The sequence below is a fragment of the Dermatophagoides farinae genome, chromosome 4 (genome assembly GCF_024713945.1).
Source record: "Dermatophagoides farinae isolate YC_2012a chromosome 4, ASM2471394v1, whole genome shotgun sequence".
NCBI lineage: Eukaryota > Metazoa > Arthropoda > Arachnida > Sarcoptiformes > Pyroglyphidae > Dermatophagoides > Dermatophagoides farinae.
Window position 1 is genome coordinate 2450697 of NC_134680.1, and position 24942 is coordinate 2475638.

Consider the following 24942-nt stretch of genomic DNA (forward strand, 5'->3'; position numbering starts at 1 on the left):
GTTGCAGTGTTGTGTGGTGGTGATTAAATAAATTGATAAAATGATCCGCAATCATAAATTGAAACGAAAAAATTCTACGATTATCGAATTTAGCCATAAAATTCCATACGTACAGGAAGATTTGAAAATTATTTGTAAACAAAATTGTCATCATCATCTTGTACATTCATTTCCATTGTATGTATTGAGTCCATATTTTCATAAAGCCATTCTTTTCAACAATGAAAAGCAACATGATGATGATGATAAAATAAAATGTTTATATTTACCATTTTCCTGTGACGTAATTGAAAAATTGATTGAATTTGCTTATATGGGTAGAATAAATCAACAACAACAACAGCAACCATTATCAAAAGAATTGATCGATGAAATAGAACGTCTTGCACAATGGACAAGTTCGATTCGAATGTTACGTTATATAGAACAGCAAAAAAAACAAACAAACAAAAACAAATTTTTTTTCAAGAAATAATCCATCAATTTAATAATGATAATAATAAGAATTTATAATAATAATGACAAATAATCAATTGAAGATTCATTAATTAATTTAAATTCAATCAATAATGATAAATCAAAATTAATCATGTTATGTTATATATATTGTTGTTGTTTTTGATTGTTTTTTTGTTTTGGTAAATGAATGTTTGGTAAGAGAATGTCTGAAAATTCTACAACAAGAAGAAAAAAAATGAGTTGTGTGTGAAAAAAAATCAAATGTTTATATCTGAATGATAAGTTTGTTGTTGTAGTTGTCGTTTTTTTTTGGTGAATTTTTGATTATGTAAAATTTAAATTATGTATGTGAAAGAAAAGCAAACCAGAGAAAAAGAGAGAGAGAGAGAATCAAGGCAATCATTGTGAACGCATTGAATCGATTATCGAACAGATTGCTGATGAAATACAAATAATAATACAAAGTTTTTCATCGTCAAAGGAATATTAAACGAAAAAAGAAAAAAAAACCTGCAATGGAAAAAAACATTGTAAAGATAGAGACCACTAAGCACAGTAACATAATGTGGAATGAGAGAATTCTTTTTAAAAATTGTATCAATGTATATGGAATCAAAATCGGTGGAATTAAAACAGTAATTTCTACAAAGTAAATATCTCTATTGGTCAAATCACTATTGATGCGAAAACCAACACAACGTGTTATATATGATGTGTGAAGTGTTTAGTAACGAAAAAACAATTTAAATTTAAATCGAAAAAAAACCTGAATGTGTGTGTGTGTGTGTGTGTGGTTTTTGGTTTTTCCGTGTTATATACTAATTTATTATTTTGTCTTGAAACTAAGATCTAAAACAGTTGGTCCAATTTGATGATGATGATGATTATTGTTAGCAGAAATTTCATCCTCGTCAAAATCATCATCTTCGATTGGTACACCTTCATCGTCATCATCATCATCTTCATCAATATCATCTTCCTCGTCATCATCGATACAATCAATATCATCGTCGAATTCACCAACATCATCATCCTCATACTCATCATCATAAATGTCATCATCATCTTCTTCTTCAATCGGTATGGGGAAATCATCTTCGGATGATGATTTTTTCGATAAATTCAATGGTGATGGTGGCTGTTGTTTTTGTTTATTATCATTATTTTCATCAACAACCGTACAAAATGTGGCGGCAGCTAAATTTTTTAGATTTTTACCATTTTGTCGTTTTCCATTTGAACTACCATTATGGCCACCATTATCAAATGAATGTATAGCAGCAAATGATTCACATTCAGACGATTCACCTGATGATAATGTGGATGAAAATGATGATCTATGACGATTATGACGGTGATGATGATTATTGTCATTTCGTTTTGATGATAATTTTGTTGATTGTCTTCGTGGTGATGGACTTAAGCTTGAACTGGAACCCGTTTCAATCATCAATGCTTCGGCATCTATTATTTTTGTTGTACCCTCATCATCATCGTGACCGATTTCGACCGTTGTCGGATGTTGTTTAATAATATGTCGTACACAATTATTTCGTGTATTGAAACCAATATTACAGATAGTGCATACGAATGGTTTTAATTGTTGTGAACAAGGATTATTTGGTTGCCGTAAATGTGCACGCAATTCGCGATTCGTACCGAAATCTTCATCACATTTTTTACATACAGTATCCTGTGACGTAGGTAATTGATCACGTTCGATGAATATTTTTTCACTTACAAGTCTTGTTGCCGCTGCAGTAGATGCCATATCAATATTATATTGCATTGCATTACGAATTTCGGATTTTGATTTCAAATTTCGATGACGTTTACGTATATGTCGTTCACAATTAGCTTTAGTTGTGAATGCATATTTACAAATGGCACATTGAAATGGTCGTTCACCATTATGTGTTCGTAGGTGACGTATCAATGTACTTTTATCCAATGATTTATATGGACATAGATGACATGCATGTGAATGACCACCTTCGGCTGTATGGCCACGATTATGACGTCGTAATGCGTTCATGGATTTAAATGATAAACGACATGATTCACAACGGAAACGTGGTGGTTTTATTTGATTATTACCACTTTGATTGATAGTGGTGTGAACATTTCCAGTTTTGCCATCATTCATTTGTGATGAGTGTTTTTGTTGCGATTCAGATTTAATTGATTTGACCATCGATGATTTTGATGATGATTCTTTTGATTTAGGCGATATAATTTTATCATTATGAGCAATATTTTTTGTTGCGTTATTATTTGATTTGGTCAGACATAAAGCCATTGCTGTTGCTGTCGACGTACCATTTGTATTGGTATTGAGATCAGTTTTTGTACTATGTCGATGATGATGATTATGATGTTGATGTTCAACGGTCATATTCATTGTTGTTGTTTGACAACTACCCGGTAAATTTGATGCGGCAACAGCACCGGCAGCTGAATCGGCTGATGCTGGTGAATCCGGTTGATTTGTAGCCTCACCACCATTCATCTGGGAATGTCGTTTCATCTGTGTAGCACCACGGTAATCACCGGCATCGCTTGCACGATTTGGTGATATTGGTGAACGTAGCTGTGTACCATTCATTGACTGTTTATTATTATTATCATTATTATTTATTGAATTATTAGTTGCAGCCGTTGTTGTTGATGTTGATGATGATGATGAATGATTAGCATTTTTCATAGCATTTGTTGCATGTACAATCGATAGAATCGATTCGATATCGGCTAGATCAGGTTTCATATTGGCCATTGATGTAAGCGATGCAATCGACGATGATGTCGAATGTTGTGGTATTGTCGGAATAGATGTGGCTTTTGTCAATGAAATAGATGATGATGATGGTAGTGTTGGTGGTGGTGGTGGTTGAATTAGTGAATGATGATCATGATGAGATAACGCCGATGCTGATGAGATCAACGATGATGATGATGATGATGATGGATTCGTAACCAATGATGGTGATGATGCGGTTGGTGATGATAATTGAAACGGAAATGCAGATATGGCTGCATTTTTCAATAATTGCATTTTATCAGCATGTGATGAATGTAGTTGTGATTGACTGAGCTTTTCGAATGAATGTGAAAATTGATGTAATTGATACGTTGATATTGAATCACAATCTAATTGACATTGATGACAATATGTATCATGATGATGTTTTAATTCTTTACTTGTGAAAAATTTTCTAGTACATTGACTACAATTAACTGTTGCTTGTTGTAAATTGTTTGATTTTCTTGATTGCGATGGCTGTGGTGGTTGCTGTTGCTGTTGTTGTTGTTGTTGTGAAGAATTTTGTTGTTGCTGTGCTAATTGAGCTGCTTGTAGCATTACTTGAGCAGCGGCGGCTGCTTGTAAATGTTGTTGACCACCACCACCATTTGTTACGGCAGCTGCTGTTAAACCGGCACGTAATAATTCTAGATTTGCAGCATATGTTCGTGCGGATGAAAAATTCATACGTGATGTATTACTTGAACAGAATAATAGATCTGATTGAAGATTTGGATTCTGTCTTAATGCTGACATGACTGTTGCTGCCGATGCTGTACATCGATGATGTGTATACGTATCATAATTGTCCAATATCATACCACAATCATTACAGAATAATCGTTCCTGCATATGATATGCCATCATATGTAAATGTAATTCAGGCATCGTACGTATAGGATGAGCACAGATTGGACATCGATCTTTTAACGGTCCAAATGGTGATAAATGATTGGTTGGTGGTAGTGTTGGTGGAGGTGCTATGGTCGGTGTTGATGGCTGTTGTGGAATTTGTACTTGAGTTGCAGGTGTTGATGATGGCTGTAATGATAATGGTAATGATGATGGGTGATGAGCATGATGATTCATCATTCTATTCATGCTAACAGGATCAGAAAGACGTTGTTTTTTCTTACGACCTGGTCGACCCTTTTCCGGTATGGTTGTCGGTGGTGTAGATGTTGGATTCATTGTTGAATGTTGATTTGTTGGCCAAGATACTATTGAATTATTGGCCAAATTCAATGGCAGATTTGAAGTTGAAGTAGTAGTTGTGGATGTTGATTCTTTTGCCACAGTTTTATCATTAGATTTTGATGTTGTCGGGGTTATAGCAGCTTGATGGTGACTAGTAGTCATTGTAGAATGGCTATTTCGATGTCGATGTTTACGGCCACTTCCACTTTGATGTTGAGAATTGGCTGCTGCCGCTGCAGCTGCACTTAGATGTGATAGGATACTATCACCATTTTCCGATCCAGCCGCATTATGTGCAGCGGCAACAGCTGCAGCAGCTGCTGCTTCAATCGATACGTTTGGTGCCAACGATGATAGTAATTGTTCGGAAAATGTTGTCGCTGCCGATTGTTGTTGTTGATTTTTGGATTGTCGTTTACCACCCGTTGTTGTCGGTACGGTCACTTTAGATTCGAGTATCGATTTTTTAAGTTTATTTATCGCTCCATAATCAACTTCTTCACCGGCAGCAGCTGCTGCTACCGCCTTTTCCAATGCTTGTGTCAATAATTTAGCTCGTCGTTTTTGGCCACGTGGCGTATAACCAATGGATCCATGGCCATGTGTACGCATATGACGATGCATATTACCATTGGTGGTGAATGCCATACCACAAAGGCTACATTTGAATGGCCTCTCACCCGAATGTATTAACATATGACGATCGAGACTACTGGCTGAACTAAGTGTTTTACCACAAAGACTACATGTATTCGAATGATCATTTGGATTATGTGAACGAATATGTAATGTGAACGTATGCTGTGAATCCAATTTCAAACCACAAACAGGACATTTAAATGAATCATCATTCATGTATGCAACATTGCCCATTAGGCCTAATGCTTGTAAGCCATTTTCCATACCATCTTCATCTTCTTCATTCATATCTTCATCCATATCATCATCTATTGAAGATGATTTCATCATATGATCATCATCATTATCATCATCATCATCAATATCATTTGATTCACCATTTTCATTTGCTAATTCTGATTTGTCATCATTATTTGATAATAAAGATTCATCCGTTGGACTTGCTGACCGTTTTATAAAGCTATCTCCATTTGAAATCTGAAAAATATTTTATTTAGAAAAAAAATCAACTTAAACATCAAAAATACACATACCGACGAAATAGTCGATGTTGTAGCTGTTCCGCCGTTCGAATGTTGTCGCTTAGCCAAACGTTCGGTAATACGTTCAAGTTTTCCGGTGGATAATTTCTTTGGTTTCGTCGTTAAATTCATTGATGATGATTGCTGTTTGATTGACATTTCCATATTGATTAATGATGATAATGAATTCACTATTGGTTTTATGCTATCATTATCATCATCACCATCTTCTCCATCATTATTATTATCGACATTGATAGATGATTGGCTGCTGTTCATCATCATTATTTTCATCGTTTCATCCGGTTGTTTTTCATCAACCGTTTCCTCCTCTTCTTCAGTTGAGCTATGATAATGATTCAACTTTGGCCTTGTCGTTCGTTTAATTTCTTGGTCATCATTGATTTCAATTTCTTTATCATCATCATCTTCGTCATCATCATTATCAGTTTCATTAAATGATTTACGTTTTAATCCGGCTAGTTGCGTATCCATTTGTTCTGATTGTTGGTTTGTTGTTTCATGATCAGATATCGAATCTGAATCGGATGAATGATGTCCATTAGTAATCATTATTGATGATGATTGCTCTTGCTGCTGTTTGGCATCGATTGTCGATGATGATGATGATTGAGGCGATGATGTTGTCGGCGCGGCTGCTGGTTGCATCAATGCAGTCGTAGCCATTTTTTTCTCTTAACTGATTATATATCATTCATACATATGATTGATGATGAATCTTATGAAATATATCTCTGTGAACAAAATAAAAGAATAATAACTAAAAATGAAAACGGTTAGTTAATGCAGATCCCGACATTAATTCACATATATAAAATATCAACAAATTTAAATTATTAAAAAATTGATTCTTTTTGTGCGGATGAAGCGATGTTATGATTTGGAAATCTTTTTTTCAAAGTTTGCTAAACATCGGTGGATGATTGGATGGTGGATTTGTCATCCATAAAAATGGAGAGAAATAATAAAATATAAGAATATTATTTTCATTCAATCTATCCAATCGCAGGCTTTTTCTCGCCAGTCATCCATTATCATCTGATTTTCTTTCTTTAGCCAAGTGTAAGTTTTTTCTTCTATTTTTTTTCTCTTCATCTCTTTGATCTACATCGTTTTGAAAGTTAGGAAATTTGAATGAACTGTCCGGCATATGTACGAATGTATTGTCATTGTAACAGTATCAGTGAAATAATGAAATGAAATTTTTATAGAAGAAAAAGAAACGAATGTTCAACACAAACATACACACATAACTGGACAATTGGCAAAATGAAAGAGCCATGAACTGGACATGAACATATTTTATGGATAGATATCTAGAATGAACTACTGGAACCTGATTACAATGATGATGATGATTGGATGTTTGGATGGTCAGCAAAGCAAATCGAAGTCAACAATTTTTCTGATTGGTTTTCTTGTAAGTTTATTATCATATGATTGACGTTACATGGAACACAGGACTATCATCATCATCATTATTCGTTATTCTATAGCCAATGGCACCAGGCACTACCATGTCCAAATGTCCAATCGCCGTATACCCGCCATTATGCGTTGAACACATCAAATGTGTTAGCGTGTGTGTGTGTGTGTGTGGAGTCATTGTTGTTAGGTAATTGGCGCCCGTTTGGCCACACAATATTCACACACAAAAAAACCATAAGGAAGAAAAAAAATGGGAATGGCCAAAACACTATATAACGGGACATCCATAGAAGCAAAAAAAAAAAATTCAATCATCATCATCAATCCAAATCATCCAACCATCTCGCAAGATATAATGTGATCTGATCTGACCAACCAACCGATCAAACAATCATCATCATCATCATGACATAACATTTAGTTCAACTAGGTTTTGGTTAAAAACAACAACAAGAGAAAAAAAATACATTTATTTTCAACCTGGATTTATTTTGCGAAAAAAAAAGAATTTGAAAAAATTCAAAAAAGGGGAAACCAATTATCACTTTTGGATTGGTTACCAACCAACTACCATCACCACCAACACCACCACCACCACCACCATGATCATCATGATCAAACGAAAAATGATTTTTTTTTGACTTTTGACATAAAATGTACGCATATTTTTTTCTGTTTTTTTTTTTTTTTGGTTGTAGATAAATAATAGGTTGTATCTTTCCACAATACATCCAACCATGACTTGAATGACCAATGGTCACCGTTCAGACAGTCAATCAACATAAACAAGAAATACTTATTTTATTTTTTATTTATTAATCTAGAAAATCCATGGACCGAATAAAGAAAAAGATAAATTACTACTTTCATGATGATAAATATCAAGATGTTGGATATTTACATGCAAGCATGTTCTATATTTTTTAATTCATTTCAGAAAAACATAATTCGTTGTTTTTTTTCACACAGTAAATACTTTAACCCAAAACAACAACAACAACAACAATTGAAAAGAAAAATTGGTTAATAGAAGAAAGAAAAAAAAATATAACCAAGTAAATAAGTAGGAAGTGGCAAAAAAAATTCATTTCACAAGATATGAATCAAGAAAAAAAAATGTTAATAATAATAATTGATTCGTATCCACCACCACCACCACCACCACCACCACCACCACCCACACACACAATACAAATATGATTGACCTATATTATTCATCAAACTGGACATCATATATATTTCTTTTAAAACATAAAAATAACACATACACATACATACATAATATATGTTTTGGCCATTTCATTTCATTTTTTTTTCTTTGTTCAACCAAAAAAAAATACTCCTACATTATGATATCGTCATCATCATCATCATCATGTGTAACTTATGATAAAAAACACACCTCCTTTCAAACACATGAACAACAATAAAAAAAAAAAATCAATTAAACTAAATTATATCCATCATCATCGACAACAATATGATGCTGAAATTATCGTAAATGAACAGTTAAATTTCTTTTGTCTTTTGATGATGATGATGATGATGATCATCATCATCATCATCATCATCAATTTTGATGGTAAATTTCAAATGAATGAAACAAGTTAATAAGTTTTCTTTTACTATCCGCTTTGTTGCCAAACACACAAAAAGTTTTCAAAGTGCCCACGTTATACAATAGTATGTTCAAAATTGTCCTATGTTGGACTATAGGGACCAAACGATTAGATTCGCTCTATTTAATCAAACAATATAGCAACAACAAAAAAAACGGAGAGCCATGATTTAACTCCATCAATAATTTTTTTTTCTTTTTTTTTCTGTGTTGCAACTTCATTTCTAAACATTTCATCGTTGATGATTGAGAATAACCGAATATAAAGAAAAGTCTTTTGTGTGTTTGTGTGTGTCGATATCGTCAGTCGATTTTAGCTTTTTTTAATTTGATGCTGAAATTGTCAATTGCTATTGTAATGTCGATATCACATTTGATTGGATTGGATAAAAAAAACCGATAACGAAACCAAAAAAAAAAAAAAAAAAACGGCGTTTCACTCAAAACAGAATCAACCTGATTGATGGTTGTGGATGAATGAGAATGAGTATTGAATTGATTTTTTTTTTACTGGTTATTTAAGAAAATTTGAATTCAATCACCAATTTGGGGCAGTGTGCCGAATTTTTCAATTGAAACTTTTTGATTGAATAGAATCTTGTTCTCTTATTCCAACATAACTATCGATAGCAAAAAAAAAAATGATCCGATTTTTTTAACTTGAATTTAAAATTTGATGCTGAATAATATTCACGCTTGGATTAACACACACACACACACACACACACACACACACACACACACACACACACACACACACACACACACACACACACAGGTTTCACAAACAAGTGATGAATTTTCTTTGATGGATTCTCAGAGGATTTTTTTTTTTCATTACTTTCGTCTGATTATTGTCATTTTTGTTATTGTTGTTGTTGTTGTTATTGTTGGACGATTGTCAAAAAGAAATTTTAGTGGAAAAAACCAACTCACTAATCATCATCAACATCATGAGAATTTGAATCAAAATATTTCTGACCGTCTAATGCTCAGAAGAAGAAAATAATGATGATGATGATGATGATGATGAAAAAAACATAACAACGACAACAAGAAAAAAAGAAAAAGGATGCGGTTGAACGAATTTTCCATCCATCTATCAGGTCAGATGTTTTTTTTCTCTTTCTCTATCTTAATGATGATGACGATGTTCGAATAATGATGATGATGATGATGATCGATGCTCGCAATATCATCATTACCATTTTTTTTATCATCATTCAACAACAAATATCGGCATCATCATCATCTTATCCATAATCAACCATGTGTGACTTGCTGCTGCTGATGCTGTTGTTGTTGTAATGATGATAATGAAAAATTTTTCATTCCCTTAAAGGCAAATTTTCTGGTTTTTCTTCTGTCTATTCATGAATCCTTTTAAGATTTCTATGTTAAAAACAATAGAAAATAATAATTCGAATGGATAATTTTTTTTTTGCCAATTTTCCATAAATTTGAATCAAACAGGATTATTACGTCATCTATGAATCTCAATATCAATGTTTCGAATGTTTTGGACCAAGAATCGGGGCTCATCATTAACGTCATCTTTAATATGGTATAATTGATGAAATGAGTAATCTTTGTTGTTGTTGATGTTGTTATCATTCTTATTATTGCATTCAATCGATCCAACAACAACAAATATCATATACTAAATCCTTGTTGTATGGGTTTATATTATTTATTATTGTTCATCATCATCATTCAATCATTGTCATGGGTCTTGGTAACCGTTGTTATGTTGATGATAATAATAATAATAATAATATTTAGTTATACTTTAGTTCATCATTATTATTATTATTATCATCAATGTCGTCGTCGTCGTCATCATCATCATCGTTGTCTTTCACAAATATATAGCTATAATAACAATCATTTATATCGACATGATGACGATCGACATCATCATCATCATCATCATCATTGCCATCACCATTATCATCATAGATACACAAAAAAATCGTGTAAGTATTTGGTCGATGATTTCGTTGTTGGTTTGGTAATAGTATTGCTCTTTTTTTCTCTTTCTCTCTCACTGAATTTTAAAAGAATTATGTTGTGCGAAAGAAAAAGAAAGAGAGAAAAAATCGGTTGTGATGGGATACCAGCAAATACCACAAGAAAGAATCCAAAACACAAATGTATATTATATACGGGATCAAAAAAAAAAAACAAAAAGAAACAATCATTATCATCATCATTATCAGGAATCCAACAAGAATCAAAAGGAGAAAAAAAATATTACATCACAATCATCCTATCCTATTGGTATGTCAACTGCTTGATTCGTTTGTTTATATTAATAACCATAAGATATATAATATAGCACAGCAACGATGTGCGTTGTGTTTTGGCGGTTTCGATTTTATTTTTTCTTATACGGTTTCTGCTTTCGATTTTTGAAAGAGTTTGATTTTTTTTTGGTTGGCAGGTAACCGAATCATCATCAAAGACAACATCATCATCATGAATGGAATATATAACAAAAATACCTGACCGAACCGAAAGGAATCAAAAAAAAAAAAAAAAAACAAAACAGATTCGGTAACCAAGGAAGAGAGAGAGAGAGAGAGAGAGAGAGAGAGAGAGAGAGAGAGAGAGAGAGAGAGAGAGAGAGAGAGAGAGAGAGAGAGAGAGAGAGAGAGAGAGAGAGAGAGAGAGAGAGAGAGAGAGAGAGAGAGAGAGAGAGAGAGAGAGAGAGAGAGAGAGAGAGAGAGAGAGAGAGAGAGAGAGAGAGAGAGAGAAAACGAATGAAAAAACTAAACCAAACCAAAGAAAAAAAGATCGACCGAATATAGAATTTACAACAAGCGATACATCGCACACACACACACACATGATAAAAGTCAATTAATGACTGCTGCTGCATGCTTGTTTCAAGTTCCAGAAAACAGAACAACTCATTGTCCTATATATATATTCATCACAGTACCCAAGGTGACGATGATGATGGTTACCATCTCAAAGAAAAAAAAAAATTTATATATTCCACATACAATATACGATGTGTATTTTGTATGCGGTTATTTGTGAATAGAATAAATGGATGGATGAATGGGATGGAATAGAATGGAATGGAATAGAATGGATAAAAATAGATAGATAGAAATTGTTTAGTTTCCAATGGTAACAAATGCAAGGTAATGTAGTGGAACTTTGAAAATCAAACATCAAAAGGGAAAAAACCATTGAGAATTTTTTTTTTGTTTTCGATGTAATTTTCTAGAATTTGTCCATATCTTACTTATGTGTTTGTGTGTGTGTGTTTAATGAGATAATGATGATGAACGGGTACAACAAATAATAATTTATATTTCGAAACAAAAAATTGATATTCCGAATTATTCTGGAAATAAATTTATCAATTAAAGAAGATAAGGTTAATGATTCAAATAAGAATGAAAATAAAATTGATTGTGAAAATGTCAATTCTAGAATTAAATGAATTGATGAATTGAGTAAAACAAACATCGAATCAACATAAAAACCACAGCCAATACAATATATATAAATATTTAAAATACAAAAATAAATAGATAGATAAAACAACCTACACACAAGAGTCCAGGTGCGTGTGTCTTTTAATTAAATTACAAATTTATCAAATCCCGAATGCTAAACATTATTATCATATCGTCATAATATAATAATATAATGATTATCGCTTTTTTCATTAAACAAAATATAATAGATTCTAATCATTTACAAAAAAAATTGATTTTTGAATTTTTTCAATTGAGGATAAGCAAAAACAACATAGATAAAAAATTCGTTAATCTTGCACTAAGGGAGTGGTGTTAAACCGATGAGAAACAAGGTTTAGATTTTCCTAAGACAAAACAACGAAAAAAAGAAATTAATCGATTACTTACCAACAAAAAAAAAAAAAAAAAATTTTGAAAATAGAAAAGTATTTGGTTTGTTTTTTCGTCAAATGTGATTGCCGTCAGAATTAAATGATTGTCCGAATTTTTTGTTTCAAAATTATTTTATTTTACGATTAATTTGTCGTCTTTTATTGATTCATATTGTCGATTTTTTTTGTTGTACTTCATCATCATCATTACTGCCACACCCCAGCCCAAATGAGAGAATCTATTTTTTAATAAGAGAAAAATTTCAAGAAATTTAAAAAAATCAATTTTTGAAATATTTTAATTAAATTCAACAGAAAAATAAGACATTCAGAATAAGACCATCCACAACATTACATCTGCATAGCATTCGAATAGGAAAAAAAAGATTGCCTCTTTATCTTAATGGCTAGCTCAAATGACTGGCTGACAGAAAATACCGGCCATGTATAATAAGAAAGTAAAATAAAATAATCCTATATATTTACCCGGACCAATTTAGATATCGGTATATATGATGCGTAAATGCTTATATGATGGTTGGATTGGTTGATTTAGACCCGACCCCATTTCATTCTCTCTTTTTATTCTACCATCATTATAAACATCACATCCACTATCCATGATTTTTTTCCTCTCTCTCTCTCTCTCTATATCGATGCTTGATGCACAAACATTAACATTATCACTATTGTATGTATATATATAGCATCATTATCAAAAAAAAGAGTAAGTGAAAAAGAAAGAGAAAAAGATGGAGGATGGCCGCATCTTTCTTTTTTTTTTATATACTACTGACTGCTCAAACTCAACACATCATTATTGTTTGATATCGGGTTGTTATGTTTGATTTTAATATATTAATGTTAAGTGTGTGTGTGTGTGTGGAACAATCAAATCAAATAAAAACACTATATAAAAAACAATTTAAAAAACGATTAAATACAATTCAATTCAATAAATATTACATACATAAACAAACACACCATTATATTTGATAAACAATGAATGATGATAATGATGTTTTTCATCGATTGTCGTTGTTTTTGTTTTTGTTGTCGTTTTAACAAAAGGATGTGAAATTATTTTGTTGTTGTTTTTTCCGAAATGTCAATGTTGATGTTTGAATTTTGATTCACGAAAATTGATACATACATACACAAACATAGACAGAAAGACAGGTCAGATTTCAGATTGTAACATCAAAATCAATCAGATGATCCATAAAAAAAATCTACAATCGATGCAAAACTTTGACAAACAAAACAAAAACGATACTTGATGTCAATGTTTAGATGTCCAAACATCATATAATCACAAATCGATCTGTCACATTGTCAACCATCATGAATGAAATAAAAAAAACGTGATGAAGCAATAACTTGGTTGTTTGGAAACCAATAACAAACACTGTTCATCATCATCGTCGCAATTTAGTTCCAGAATGGTATACACACACAGAGAGAGAAAGAGAGAGAGAAATACCTGGTTTATGTGTGTATCTTTTGGTGCGCATAGACTCTTTTCTCTGGACGATTCTTATGATTTATTTTTCTTTCACACACACATATACATACATACAGACAGAGAGATTCTATGTGTGTGTGTGTATGTGATGAATTCGGTTGCCAAGAGTTGTATATTATATTATGATGTTGTGCAAGTATGGATGTATTACGCACCACACATGGTTACCATAAGTTTTTTTTTCGCCCATATTCTCTATTGATGATAATGATGGCAGTGGCGGATAGTTAATGTGTTCCAGAAACCACATATATACACAGCAAAAAGAATGACATCACAGAACCTAAACACAAATACACACATTTACCATTTGAATCAATTCTATTTCATCATCATCAACATCATTCTGTGTGGTTGGTTATATATTTTCAAATGATGATGGTTATTTTTTGTTTTTTCTATTTCCCTTTTCACTAATATTATTTTCAGGTAACCAATGGTAACATCAAGAAAAAACAATAACATCAAATACAGAATATTGGTATATGGTATAAAGCTATGAAAAATCAGAAGCCATGTAACCAAACCAACCAAAATCATTATTATCATCATCATCATCATCATCATCATCGTCACAAGCAAAGAATGAAAATTCTATTCCATTTTTTCTATCTCAGGGTTCCAGTACATATTGTGTATGATCTCCTACGTTTAAAAGTATAAATATATATAGATCACGCGTTCCAATTAAACATATCTGATAATGATTGTCATCATCATCATTGAATGAAATGAAATGACTCCATGAAACATTCGAATGAGAATTGATTCATTCGATCCAAATGAAAAAGACAAATAAAAAAAAAATAAAATTATACAATATCAACAACAACAGTAGTTTTGTGTGTGTGTCTATTTTGACCAATAGTAAATTAAAACACACAGACACACACACACACACAATAACAATCAAATGATACAACAATCTAGTTAAATTCCTAGTGATTCTATCTCTCTTTTAACCATTAAATATAATGATAAACTACTTTGAATTAAACTGGACACGCAATACGACAACGACACCGATGGGATGCCCATATACTATACTATTCATATTAAATGGACTAATGATGATGACGATGATGATGAAAAAGTGGCGAGATGGCGAGATGTATGTTATGTTTGAAGAAACAAAAAGAAGCTAAATTCCGATTATTGAAGGTGACTTTTGGAATCTCTCTCTCTTTCTCTTGTTACGTATGTTGTCCGTACAATAATAATAACAAAGATATTTTGATTGCCCAAAAAAGCTATAACAAAACACACACACACATACAATGAGAGAGAGAGAGATTCTGGTTTCCAACGGAAACCATTTATTTTATCATAGTAAATAGTAACGGAAAAAAAACTAAACAGAACAAAACCTAAAAAACCACCAAATATTTGTATGTGTGTGTGTATGTTTCGAATACAGAAAAAACCAAACGAACCAATTGAATCAATAGAAGAAAAAAGTTCCAAACTGAAACAAAACAAAACAAAAAAGGGAGTGGGCATCATCATCATCATTCAAATTGCGGAATATAATTTCTTCTTCTATCTGTTGTTTTGCTTCTTCAATTCATTGATTTTATTATATGAAAGATGTTTGTTTTGATTTGTCAAAGGTGGCGCCATTCAATTCTCATTGGAATCATATAATTCCAGGATGTTGTTAACAAAAAAAAAACACAACAAAATATTAATAGTGCAAAAAAAAGCAAACTTGAAGAGAACGATTATTGAATCGATTCCAACAACAACGATAACGGTAATAATAAGCAAATAAACAAGGCCAAACATCATCATCATCAACAACAACAAAGAAAAAAGATCCGAGAAAAAAAGGCTAGAAAACCACACCCAATTTTTTTATATTACTTTTGGACTAGCTAGACTGACATATTACCTGTCCATTATTATTATCATCATCATCATCATCATCAGCCACAGAGAGATGGATATTCTTTCTTTCTTAACTTATTCATAATATAAAAAGAGAGAGAATATATCACGGCACCTGGGATAAAAACCTAAAATATTATTATATTATTGACAGGTATCATCATCATTGATGATGTGAACATTTTTTGTTGTGTTATTTTTATGTAATAATAAATTTCTGGATCATCATCATCATTATGTGAAAGGATGATGATGATGAGAATAATATATAGACAAAGAATCGTGACAAGCTATGATGATGATGATGATGTGATGTAGAGCACCGCGCCCATATTCCATTTATTATTATTATTATATAAGGATTGGAAGGAACTTTTCAATAAACATACTGTACACACACAGATAGATTCTGTTTATATAATAATAACAGTGTTCATCATCTTCATAATGGATCCAGAATATTTTGTCAAGACAAAAAGGGATGAAGATGATAAATTAGCTTTTTGTCTTGTGATGAACGAATATATAATATAATAATCGATTGTGTGGCTGTCAAATCGAATGGATGATGATGATGATGATTGTCATTGGATTTTGAACAAATCAGAATCAAAATCGGATGATGATGACAATGAACGAATCCATCGATTGTGTCGGTTCGTATTTTTTTTAATGGCAAAAAAAATATCTATATATTCAAACCAATTTTTTTTCACTACATTTTTGATAGACATCAATCAATCATGAAAAACACACACACACACACACAGAGAGAGAAAGAGAAAACAAACACCGGGAAACGGAAATCAATCCAGCCAACATCATCATCATTATTACCATCAACATCATCAACAAAAACAACAACAACCATACATTTTCCTTTAAGGTTATCATTAAAGTACATTAAAAAAAAAATTTTGGCATCCAGAAAAACAAAATGAAAATTAACAAGAAAATGTATTTACATCCACATAATACATTACATACATACAACATACATAAAACACACACACAAACACCGGATATCGATGCATCCGATGAATAATGATGATGATGATGATGATGGTGGCCAGATTTTGATATTATAAAAAGCCAATTATGATGCCATATTGCAATATTGATATTTTGATTTGTGTTTAAGTGTGATTCTGTGCGTGTATTATTATGATACAACCCATACATAAATTATATGGACATTTATCCCTAATATTATGATAGAATTAATGTCCTTATAATTATGACCAATCATTGTATAATATTTTTCGTTGTTATTGTTGAATTCAATGTCCGTTGTCAATGGATACAAATAATAATAATAATAATAATAATGATTATGATGATGAGAAATCAACACATACACAATGTGTGTGTGTGTGGATGTGTGTGTGTTTTGAACAAAAAACCACAAAAAAATCGGCCAAAATCAAAAAAAAAAAAAAAAAACGGATGGATGTTTTTTTTGCGATTATCACACTAGATATATGTAATATTACCATCATCATCATTAATATAATAATATATACAGAGAAGCCTCTTCCCCCCCCCACTTCTCTTGCGCCAACATCATCTAAAACGAACATTTAAAAAAAAAAACTGCCAGCATTTTTTTTACAACAAACAAAAAACACAGAATTGAATAGCGGAAGATAACAAGCAAAAAAAAAAATTATGGTTTTTTTTTGAAAAAAAACCTTGTATCCAATGGATACGACCGATCGACCACACACACAAGAGTGATGAAAAATAACAAAATGGAAAAAAGCACGAATAACCTCCGAATATGCATAAATAACAACAGCAACAAACAGTAAAAGATTATTATGAAATCCTAATCGTGATGTGATTAACAAATGATGAAATCGGAATCAAAGTAATTCAGATAGCAATCCAAATCGTTGAGATCCATAAAATAGATTAAAGAAAAAATATCTTAGTTTGATCTTTATGTGAATTTTTTATTTTTCACCATATCCAAGTAATATTATGATGATGTTGATGATGAATTATAACCACTCACACACACACACCCACACACACACACACACACACACACACACAAAGCAGGAATAGAATAAAAACATAACATAACATAATCGACAGGTAACCATGACATTTTTTCTGGAATATTTCTTCAATTTTCATTTATAGTGATCATCATCATCATCATCCATTCAATAACAACAAACATCAATTGTCAGACATCATCATCATCATCATCATCAGCAACAACAATCATTAAACAATGAACAAATGATGTCTGGTTGTTATGGTTTCAAAACTGTTGTGATCCAAAACAAACCAATAATAATAACATTTGATAGAATGAAATGAAGAGAGAGAGAGAGAAAGAAAAAAAAAGTCCAATTTTTTCTCTGGATTGATAATTGACAGAAAAAGAAAAACTGCGATGCCATCATCATCATCATGGCCATATATAAAATGTATATCATCATCATGTAATCAAAGAATCCACACACAATACACATTATACATTACACAGAAATATCAATATTACAATTAGATTTATACATAATAATCATAATAATATATCCACGGATAGAGATAGAGATAGAGATAGAGATAGATAGATGGATAGAAAAGAGATAAACACATCCATGGGAGATATTGATTGCAATGTAAACATTAAACATCCAATCATCATCATCATGGCCAACAAATCAACAAAATAATGGTGATTTTATACGGTAAAAATATTTGATTCGATTTTTTTTTATTTTGGTAATTTCAATTGGGTGCCACGACGGTAATCGTAGAAAGTGAGATTAAATCGAGATAATTTTCATCATTTTGATGCTACATAACGTTTTTTACCGGTTATTTTGGCTTGTCTACAAACATTCATTGTATATTTTTTTCTTTTGCGAGGTTTTCATGGGAAATTGCATCAAAAAAACAAACCTGATGACAACAATCATTAAAAAAAAAAAAATATGATAACAAACAAACAATGAAAAAAAGAAAGATAAAAACGACGATGATGAGAAGGATGGAAACAAATTCAAATTCTATGATCGATAGTGGAATCGATAGATTTGTTCATCACCATCATCATCATCATTATTGTTCGAATTTTTTTTTTATTTCACCAGGGATATGATGATGGAATTCTAGAATATAATTTCCATTTTTTTCTTATGGTGTACCATCAATAATACCCGGGTAAATGGCAATGACGATGATGATAATCACATAAAATTCATTCAATATTGAATTGAATGAATAATAAAATCAACACGCCCAAACCAAAGCAAAAAAAAAACATATGATCAGTTGGCATGCACATCATCATCATCATCATCATCATCAATATGATCATGGCCTAGTCATTTGGACATATGGTCCAATACACATACAATGAAATTTTGCGTTTTTTTTCATGATTCTATGGCTAACAAACGTGCACATTTCGGGCGTGGCGCCTTTTATCCAGTTATTTTTTTTCTACATCGTTGAATTCATCATCACCACTCACTAATAATTACTTTCTGGAACACTCATCATCATCATCATCATCATTTGGGACATATAAATAATTTTCGTTTTCATTTTCTTGTGACCAAAAGTGATAATAAAAAAAAAATTTTGGGCGATGATGTCAATGGGCGAATAATGAAGAGAAAAGCAAAAAAAAAATTTAAAAAAAAAATACCCGGCAATTTGGAACATCGAAATCGCTGTGGCCGCCACTGCGACAATCATCATGGAAATATGTGAATCTACCCGCGAATCTATTTATTTCCACAATTCTATCATCATCCGTCATTTCATTTTGGGAGGATGAACAAGAACAAAATTGAACCAAAAGAAAAAATTACTCCACCAAAAAAAAAGAGACACCTTTTTTTCATCAAGATAAAAATGCCAAATCAATTGGATCAACAACACATATAAAACATGGACAGCCATCGCCCATTGAAATTGGAATAAAATTTCAAAAAAAACAAAAAATGATGTCCAAAAAAATTCACCAGGTAGAAAAAAATTAAATCTGACCAGGTAGAAAAAAATTGATGCGGCTTCCCGTTTAACATTATAATAGATCTTCAAACCTATGTGTCAACATTATCAAACACATTATTCAGGTATGTTTCATCGAATAATAATAATAATAAACAAATCTGTAAAAAAAAATAACAACATAAGAAAATTTCTTTTTGTCGGCTTTTATTGTTGTGACTGTATTATATATTAGTCACGTTGCATAACCAAACCAGAAAACAACAAACGACGATGACGAAAAATGAAGAAATGATAAACATACATGATACGGTAAAGTAAAAAATATTCATCATCATCATCATAAGTGTTTATTCAATTTTCTCCAATCTTCAAGTTCATAGGTCATCATCATCGTTAGATCAGCAAAAAAAATGATATTAATATCGGCGGTAGGTAAAAGCAAGCAAAATTTCTATTTATATCACACACAGAGCGGTTATGGCAAGGTAAAAGGCTTAATATCATTTGTGTTATGGATTGCAAACAAAACAAAACAAAAAAATATCCGAATCGAATATTTTGTTGGCAACTCTTTTAACATCACTTACCGTTTTGTTTATTTATTATGATGTGTTGATGGTGATGATAAGAATTACAATGTTTTTTTTCGTTTGATTGTCATCTATGATGATGTCCACGACTAGGCACTTTTTTTCGTTTTTGTTTTGATTATCGATATCAGATCAAAGGTTCATCATGTTTATTTTGATTTTTTGTTTCTTTTTTCATCTGGAATGATGATGATGGGTGAGTAAAGTGGTTGATATGAGAAATGAATCGAAGCGTGGTGTGCGTGGTAATCAGAATCAAATCACAATATAAAGACACAGACATACACACACACACACACACACACGTATACATATAAAACAAGAGAGTAAAAAAAATGAAATGAGGTAAAAACAGGACGTCGATTGATGATAATGACGATTGAAATAAAAAATTGCACAAAATTTAATGTGAAAAATAAATGATGATGAATTGAAAAAAAAATTAAAAATTAAAAAAAAATGAAAAATGAAAAAGGGTCACACACATTCATCATCATCCCTTTCTTGTGCATGTTTTAAACACATGCAAACAACAAAAACAAAACAACGATCAAAAAAAAAATTGTCGTTTTATTGGAAATTCATCATGTTCTTCAGTCAATCAGAATTTGAAAATAGAACCAAAAATGTTTTTCGCGCTTTAAATTAAAAAAAAAGAAAATCTACTACTATTCTGAATTCAAAAAATTTTGAAAGAATTCAATGTGTGTTTGTGTTTGAATTGTTGTGTATGTATATACACAATGTTAACAATTCGACGACCAAACTATTACTGAAAACAGATGAAAAAAAAACTTATGTCAAACTATACACAATAATATATTAACCAATATCAACCAACGATAATGACGATAACTACAGCAACCACCACCGCCACCACCACCACTATACACAATGCTGCACACACACACGCACACATCAATTTTCAACGAAGAGAAACGACATGAAAGGGACATTCACGCATGATGATGATGATGATGATGAGGATGGATGAGAGCTGAAAGTATGAGGAATTGAGAGAGACAGAAAACAGCAAAAGTCCGATTTGGATCGGTAAAAAAAAAATCAAGCCATATATAACTCTCGCATGACATTGGCTGTGTGTTATGGATATATCATGTTCAATTTCAACAAACACGAATATTCAAAAAAAAAACAAGTTTCAATAACCGATTATTTGATGACGACGTCTCAGAATCAGCTTTTACATCAGCCGATTTTTCGTTAAAGTTATACGAACATTACAATTTTCAATGAGTCAAAAGGGTTTTCAATTGAATTCTAATAAATTTATATGTTGTTCTAAAATGAGTCTTGATTTAATTTTTTTTTTTTTGATTTTTGATTTATCATGAAAAAATTTCTGGAATTTTCTTTTGTCAAAATCAAAAAAAATTCTGCATCAATTGATAAGGATGAGGGAGGGTGAGGATGATAATGATGGTGGATGCCACTACCATGTTCCGCTTTCATCTTTATTCTGGCTTCATGTCGTCTTTATCTCTACAGCTCAAATACCGTACCGCCCACATTTTTCCAATTTATTGTGCTTGTGTAAGAGAAGAAGATGAGGATATGAATGTGGAATGATAACAAAAAACACTGTGTAGATATTTACATAGAATGAATGTTATTGCTACATGGATTTTACCGTTTGAAATCACAAATCATCATGATCATCATATAACCCTTTACCTTTGCAAAAAAAACTGTTGATCATCATTATTTTTGATTAAATATATTGAAAAGCAAAAAAAAAAAAAAATTCATCGATAAGAACGCCCTCTGGATGCGATAGAAAACACATCCTGCTGCTGCTGCTGCTGCTGCTCGGTGGATCTGGTCACTATATTTATGACAAGAGGGGGAAGAAAGAGGGAAGTGATTAAAAGGGTGTCAATCATTTTTCAATCTTTAATGATTGACCTCTACCCAACAACAACAACCACAGTGTGTGTAATACAAATAGGACCCAAATGATCATCACATGGTTTCTTTTGGGTCTATCCTTTATTTTATTTTTTTTTCATTTCGTTGCCTCTTTATTCATTTCATCATTGACCCTAATCGTGTTAGGCAAAAAAATAGCTTGACCATCCGTCCATCCATCCATCCATCTACGATGGTCAAGTTCTCATCATCATCATTCTTATGTGCATTGGTAACATTTGGTTTTGAATTTTTCTTTTCAAAACTTTCTTCAAGGTCTTTTCTTTTTCTTTTTTCTCGAATACACAAACATACCCTGTTCATTATGAAAAAGGATGATGATGATGATAAAAGAAATGGGGACCCTAGGGAAAACGAGAAAAATAAAATATAAATACAAGAGCAGCAGTAACAGCATACTAAGGTCTAAATAGAATAAGAAGAGAGGGGTAATCATGATGATGATAATGGGGCCTAGCTACTACTTCTTGCTGCTGCTATGTTATATGTTTGACCAGTGTATGACCAATGTCTTTACACATCATCATCAATAGCTAACAATGACCAAACTGACCAACACACACACACACACAAACAATGATCATCATCATTTTTGGTTTGGTCAATCCGCACACTATGTTCGAAAGAAAACTGGTTAAAATAAAATAAAAAAGAGCCAAACAGCAATTTTTTCCTCTCTTTCTTTTTGGTTTGACCATCATAATACACACATAGAGAGATAGGGCCTAGAAGCTATAGACTATTTATTGCCCGTTGCTGATGTTGTTGTTGGACCTAACTTGCTTGCTGGTTGCATTGCTGTTGTAAAAAAAAATTTCTTTTTTTCCCCTTTTGAATTTGCTAATCTTACCTCCAAAATGCCCAAACAATGAATAAATGGAATGAAATGTAATCGAAGTTTTTTCGATTTTTTTCCGTTGATTGTTGTGGCCCCAAGGGTTTGAAATCGAATGGACCATGGTTGTACGAAAACACATACACACACGGTGAGAGAGAAAGAGAGAGAGAAAATGAGAGATACCAAAGGAAAATGTAAACCAATGCTTAATAGTCAGGTAAAAAAAAGTGAAGTGAAGAGTATAGGAGAGAAAAAAAATTGATGTAGAAAAAAACCGATTGACCATTGGTCAAGAAAGAATAAAAAAAATGTGCCCCATCGAGCTAATTAAGATGAAGAAAGAAAAATAGCCAAAGATCGAGCTAAAACACATACACACACACACAACAAAATACGAAGTAAAAATGTGTGGAGGCTTTTTTTCATTGTGTGTTCAACTTGTTGTTCAGCTTGAAAACAGTTTTTTTAAGAAAAAAAAATTCTTAGCCTCTATTTCTTCTTGTTGTTGTAGTTAGAGGGGTTGAGAGACTATCATCATCAATTCGAATCGTTCGTTTGTGATTGATTACCCGAATGGCCTACTCTTTTCTTCTTTTTTCTCATGTGTAAATGTACACAAGCGGCTGTTGACCAATGATGATGATGATGATGATGATGATGATGACCTTGAAAATGAAAATGTTTGTATAAAAGAAAACAGAAAAAACCGATTATAAATGAATCAAAGATGCGCGCTATATCATCATCATCATCATCGATCTATCGATGATGATCATTGATCAATGATCGATGCCGTTTTTGTTTCTTAAAAAAAATGAGTAGAAAAAATTCTATGGAATTTTTTTTTATGTTCATCCTTTATAATTACCCGATCATCATCATCATCATCATCAATGAATGAATGGATGAATGGTCAGGCTGGAGCCAGTCATCGTGGCCGTTGTTGTTATTGATGATAATGATAGAAAAGTTTAATGTGTACATCATTGAAGGTCAAGAAAAATAGAGCAAAAAAAAAGAGAGAAAAACAGATGAAAAACTGAGCAAAAATTAAAAAATAATAATAAATGTTTACCTTTTTCAATTTCTAATCATTTGAAAATCATCTTATCATCATCATCATGGAATGTAAAGAACCATGAGGTTCTTCAAAAAAAAAAAAAAAAATTTCTTTAAAAAATACGTACAAAGCTCCACCCCATACTGTTGTTGGTTATTGGTACATTGATGATGATGATGATGATGATAATTACTATTTATGATGTGCAACAACAAAAAAAATTGATGGCCTTATCATTCTTCTTCTTCTTCTATATATAACACATAAACATAGAGACTAGTTTTAAGAATTTTTTAAAACTATACTGACCAATCATATTTCTGTTTCTGTTTACTGTTTTATTATTTTTCCATTTGGTCAGAGAAAATAAAAATGTGAGAAAAGAGGAGGAGCAATAATAGCATCCATTCAAAGCAATTCGTTATATAATAATGATGATATAGCATCATCATCGATATAAAAAGAATCATAGACGCATCAATCATCCGTTATATATTTGTGCCTTTGTGAATAGATATAGTAGGCGGAGCAAAAATAGCCATTTTCTTTCTATCCAAATA

At 31.8% G+C, this 24942-nt stretch overlaps 1 protein-coding gene across 3 annotated transcripts; it reads right to left on the reverse strand.

Moving 5' to 3' along the window:
• Nucleotides 1-709: 709 nt before the first annotated feature.
• LOC124500429 (uncharacterized) lies at nt 710-21308 on the reverse strand. Of its 3 annotated transcripts, none has more exons than XM_075730384.1 (4): nt 20532-21308; nt 12568-12790; nt 5629-6397; nt 710-5572 (listed from the first exon to the last, which is right to left on the reverse strand). In XM_075730384.1, exons 3-4 carry the CDS (start codon nt 6301-6303, stop codon nt 1286-1288), a joined length of 4962 nt encoding a protein of 1653 aa, XP_075586499.1. In that variant the 5' UTR covers nt 6304-6397; nt 12568-12790; nt 20532-21308; the 3' UTR covers nt 710-1285. The 3 variants fall into 3 exon arrangements, with proteins under 3 accessions (XP_075586499.1, XP_075586501.1, XP_075586500.1); XM_075730386.1 differs by lacking the exon at nt 20532-21308 and adding an exon at nt 13522-13646; XM_075730385.1 differs by lacking the exon at nt 12568-12790.
• Between the last annotated feature and the right edge of the window lie 3634 nt (nt 21309-24942).

Coding starts and splice junctions, on each gene's coding strand:
- LOC124500429 (XM_075730385.1), bottom strand. CDS start 6,303: ATGGCTACGACTGCATTGATGCAACCAGCAGCCGCGCCGACAACATCA. Junction 5,573..5,628: donor CAACATCGACTATTTCGTCG/GTATGTGTATTT, acceptor AATATTTTTCAG/ATTTCAAATGGAGATAGCTT.